Source organism: Temnothorax curvispinosus, unplaced genomic scaffold (genome assembly GCF_003070985.1).
Source record: "Temnothorax curvispinosus isolate PA1 unplaced genomic scaffold, ASM307098v1 QBEX01015324.1, whole genome shotgun sequence".
Taxonomy (NCBI): domain Eukaryota; kingdom Metazoa; phylum Arthropoda; class Insecta; order Hymenoptera; family Formicidae; genus Temnothorax; species Temnothorax curvispinosus.
Genome location: NW_020225104.1, coordinates 1 through 4,803, shown reverse-complemented (window position 1 = coordinate 4,803; position 4,803 = coordinate 1). Strand labels below are relative to the sequence as shown.

The 4,803-nt window shown below is 35.5% G+C and overlaps 1 protein-coding gene across 1 annotated transcript; it reads right to left on the bottom strand.

Moving 5' to 3' along the window:
- Positions 1 to 713: 713 nt before the first annotated feature.
- Positions 714 to 4,797, bottom strand: LOC112465546 (transcription factor TFIIIB component B'' homolog). Its single transcript, XM_025033129.1, has 6 exons — positions 4,776 to 4,797; positions 3,479 to 4,085; positions 2,868 to 3,312; positions 2,333 to 2,784; positions 1,787 to 1,891; positions 714 to 1,634 (listed from the first exon to the last, which is right to left on the bottom strand). Exons 2-6 carry the CDS (start codon positions 4,053 to 4,055, stop codon positions 928 to 930), a joined length of 2,286 nt encoding a protein of 761 aa, XP_024888897.1. The 5' UTR covers positions 4,056 to 4,085; positions 4,776 to 4,797; the 3' UTR covers positions 714 to 927.
- Positions 4,798 to 4,803: the final 6 nt, after the last annotated feature.

Here is a 4,803-nt window from a genome sequence, read left to right as displayed (position 1 = left end):
ATTCTTAATTCTATACCGATTTACTCAATAGAATATTGTGATTGTACAAGAATGTACAGTGTATGATATATACATATCCGGTATTTGTAACATAACACCGATTATGTAAATAGAGAAATAGCATCAGGGCAATATATTTTTTGTCATTTCTCATCGCTCTACAAAATTTTTACTTGATACACGAATTGAACGACAAAGTAAGTGGACATACGCATATAAAACTTCTAATAAAAAAGGTTTTTTTTAAAGTAAATTACACGACCCTCGTTTTGCACATACATACATTGCTCAATTCTTATCACGTTTTTCCGTTTCGTCGGAAAATAAATCTACCTACACACACAGGTAAGAAACGTTTCATACATTATAATTCCATTTGCAATCAGTATAAAAAACATATATTTTACATACACAATATATATATAGTTAAGAAAAAATGAAATATTTATCTTATATTATAAATTTACAACGTTTAATATCCCAATTAAGGATATATCCTGTTAGTAGTTTTTTTGCTTTCTAACTCTCCGTCTGTAAACGCGGCATCCGAACCAAAATTATATCTGCTTATAACTGTAAAACTTGCAAGCCTGTTAGAAAATATTAAATAAACGATGTTTATCAAAATGACTATAAAATCATCAACTACAATTGCTGCGTTCAGCGGAAAAGCAGCTCAGTGAACGCTCAGTGATTTTTTGACATGATTGGCCTTCTTCCCCGTTTCTAATTGTGGAAACCAATCATAATAAAAAATCATTGAGCGTTCACTGCAAATTGCTTTTTTCGCTGAACGCAGCCAATGTAGACAGATATTTTGTAAATTTTTTTAGATTCAAACATGACAGACCCATGTTTACGCTCCGAGGGTGCAAAAAAACGTTTACAAATGGAGGGTTAAGTTAGATTATAATTAATTGCAAAAAATCACTTTTCAGCGTCATCCACAATGTTAATCGTATTCGGTTCGGCATTTTCCGATTTATTGGATAAAGGTTCCGATGACTCAATCCCGGATGCCGCGCTAGGTGTAACTGTTGTGGTGGAGTCGATGTTCGAAGCAACCATATAAACTTGTAAAATAGTATTTCCAGGATTCTCTGTAGATTCTTTCGAGACGATTACCAAGGCTCCTGGCTCCATTTGATTAATGTTCGGTATTATTTTCATAATATTGTCGGAACAAGACGTTTCCGTGTTTCCACTATTCGTAACTGATGTATTTACATATTCTGTAACTTCGACAGCTACGTGTGACGGTATCATAGGCTTATCGTCTATTGACGTTTCATTCCCGGTATTACTGTTAGACGTACTAATATCAGGTGCTTGTAGTTTCCTTATTTTCTTCGTCAGTCTGCCGGATCTAGTCGGTCTGGGTTGATAAACTTCCTCAGAGCTGTCCGAATCAGCACCTGTGTCAGAACTGTAATCATCGAATTTCTCAGATTCATCATCCAAACGCTTCTTCGATTTCCGCGCTTTGCATCTTTTTTCCAAATGTTGCTGAGCAGTATTTATGTCGCTATTTATTTCTATATCAATTTCACCGTTTGTCGATTCTATGGTTGTATCTTCAGTTCCTTGATCGTTGGAGAGTTTCTCACACTCTCCGATACTTTTCGCTACTAATCCTGTAATCATTTAGTAGATTAATTTCCCATAAGTGTAATAATTCGTACAAAATATAATTCCTTAATATATCCATTCGTTAAGAAATACTCTATTACTATTGTATTAATATTGATCACATTATTATCATGAGATAAAATTACAGTATACTTACGATGCTTGCGTTTTCTGTCAGTTCTACTCAAGCATTGTCCGTTCTTAATTTTCTCCGGTGCTCTTTTAGGCGTGTCTTGAAAATTTTCTAGTTTTTGCAGCATTTCTAATGACAAAACATATTTTGTAATTTACTTGTTTAGAACGCCAAAAAATCAAAACTCAAAAAAAATACATATAGAAGATGTATTAGGATTAATCTACAAAAGTTTTTCAATATTTACATAGTTACAATTAAAATTTAATTGCTGTTGTGGTAAAATCAGAAACTTGCCATAGAGACTTTTAATAAAAATATCAAAACGTTTACAATTAAAATAAAAGATGCTTTGAATTTTAATGATGTAGCAAGAAACTATAAATTGTTATAACTACGTTAGTAGTGAAAATCTATATTCATATTTTATACGATCTATATTCATATATTTCTTACTTGAGAATAATCTCATAAACAATTTGTCAAAGTTTTTTATACTCATTGTTTTATATATTTTCCAACTACTATGTATAAAAGTAGAATTAAAAAAAATAAATAAATGAAACTTACCTAGTTGCTCTCCCAGCATATCGGTATCAAATTCTTGATGATATTTCAAAGCTTTTTCGATTAATTGTCGATTAACTCTCTCCTCCTTCTTATACTTCTGCTTAATTTCTTGTCTACTTCTATTCGGGAAGTGTGCTTGCATCAATAGAAAATCCGTACCTACTACATTTAAAACTCTGTAAAATTTAAATGTTTCCCATTTCGGCCACTCCTTGCTCCTCTTATGCTTCTTATAGAAACCACCGCCATGGGAATTTTCGTCCTCGATAGTAGCCTCGCTCGCTAATATTTCTTCATCCCTTTTCGCATCTGTTTGTTCTATCACGAGACTTTGTTCGTCTATTATCAATTCACCATCGGGACCCACTTTCACCTGCGGCGTGGGCATTGCCTTTGGTCTGGATGGATCATCCTCTTCTTCCTCTTCCACCGCCATGGGAATTTCCACCGGTCTGGAGAACAATCAGATTTTTACGATACAACAAAATTTTGATATTTTAATTTCACTACCTATTACACAATTCAATATACTCACTGTGGCGTAGTCACTTGTCTTCGTCCAACTGGCATTCTCTTCATGGGATTTGACACGGGATTATAGTATATCAAATCGTACATTTTCAATTGGCTTCTATCAGGTGCTCTATTTTCATGCTTCAGCAAAAACTCCCTTCTGGCTTCAGCCAGCTTTCTCGCAGATTCCGACACCAGCATACGTTTTTTCTGCGTCGTTTTAAATTTCGGAGGACTGTTTTGATTGTCATTGGTAGTACCTTCCTTATTGCTTTGTACGGAACAGATGGAATCATTTCGTACGCGACCCGGCACGACGGATTGCACTCGCTTGCTGTGTTCGTCCTCTGATTCACTCGCGCTCGCACCACTTCCCTGTATACTGTTCTTTCTTATTCTACCGCCACTGTCCAACCTTGGAGTAGGTCTCATGAAACATGGGCGAGTCTGTATCTTTGTAGGAGAGGCTGAAAAATATGTATATTAAAATACACATAATCTTAAAAGGTAATATTATAATATATTGATATTATAATATATTATATATAAATATATTGACACAGAAATCAAAATATAAAATATTTTTCTTCGTGTGTTCTTTTAAATTTCTTAATCTTCTCACATGACCCTTACCTATATCTGATACTACAGGCACATCTGGTAGCAGAGTACTTTTCTGAACCGATTGATCAGTAACTTTGTCCAGCTTGACTCCAGTACGCGGAGATTCTTGAGAACGTAGCGTTGCTTGAGCACGTAACTCTTGAGAGTCTGGTTTTCGTGGAGAACTCAATTCTTCAGAATCTGCTATTTCGACTGTAACTGACTCTCTTAAACTGACTTTGTTTTGTTCATTCTTCATAGGTTCCTCTTGGACTCTCACATCTTTGGCAGCTTCTTGCTCCGGTACATCAGTATTAAGTACATCTTCCTCTTTCTGTTTCTTTTGTTTCGGTATATCAGTGCTGAATACATCTTCTTCTTGTTCTTTTTGTTCAAATATATCAGTCGTAGCTACGTCTTCCTCTTTCTGTTCTTTTACCTTTGCAACGTCCTTAGTAGCATCTCGTTCTATTCTGATGTCAGATACGTTTTCTTCTTTCTTTTCCTTATCAGCCGCATTGTTAGCATCAATAGAATCTACCGAATCCTGCAGAGCCTTCTTCCGAAGTGGCACAGCAGCCAAAGCCTTAATACGTGCTCGACGCATATTATGTAAATATATATTACAGTGGAATCTCTGAAAATACCAATCAATCATAAAACGATCCAGCTTATCAGCACACTTAGCGAGTTATAAACAAAAAATATATATCGGTATGTATACAGAGTGCTAAAAAACTATGTAGACAAACTCAGTGAAGGGTAACATGATAAACAACCTTTTCCCAGGGGAGGTCAGAAATTTCTCCTTCATATTCTAAGGCATATTCTAAGGGGATGAAGGGATGATGAAGGATTGTACGTATAATATATAAGGATATGGTGTATTTTTGACATTGCCATCACCAATAAAACGTTTTGTAGATTATGTCTCTTCATTCTTGTACAAACTCACCACTCCACATCCTTCACCACCCCTTAGCATCAGAATCTAGAGGCATTTCTGACCATTATATACGTATAACTTTAAAATAATTAATTCGTAATTAAAAAATCGATAAATCACTGATCAATAAAAATTACTATGGGATCTGCTTTTCAACCAAATGTTTTGACTGCCATAACGCGTCACTAATGACTAGGGTATATTAACAGCTGTAATAATGTCTCTTCGTCTCGCGTGTATTAACGAGAGACGACGTAAATCTAGCGCAATCACCCGTAAAATTCGAGCCCGTAGTTCGCAAACAACGGTCCACTAGATCAAGAAAATCGCAAAAACGCGAAATGTCACGTGTTTTGAAGGTTACCCAGCTGCATCACTCACCGACGGGTTCGATCGTTCCGACGCGAAC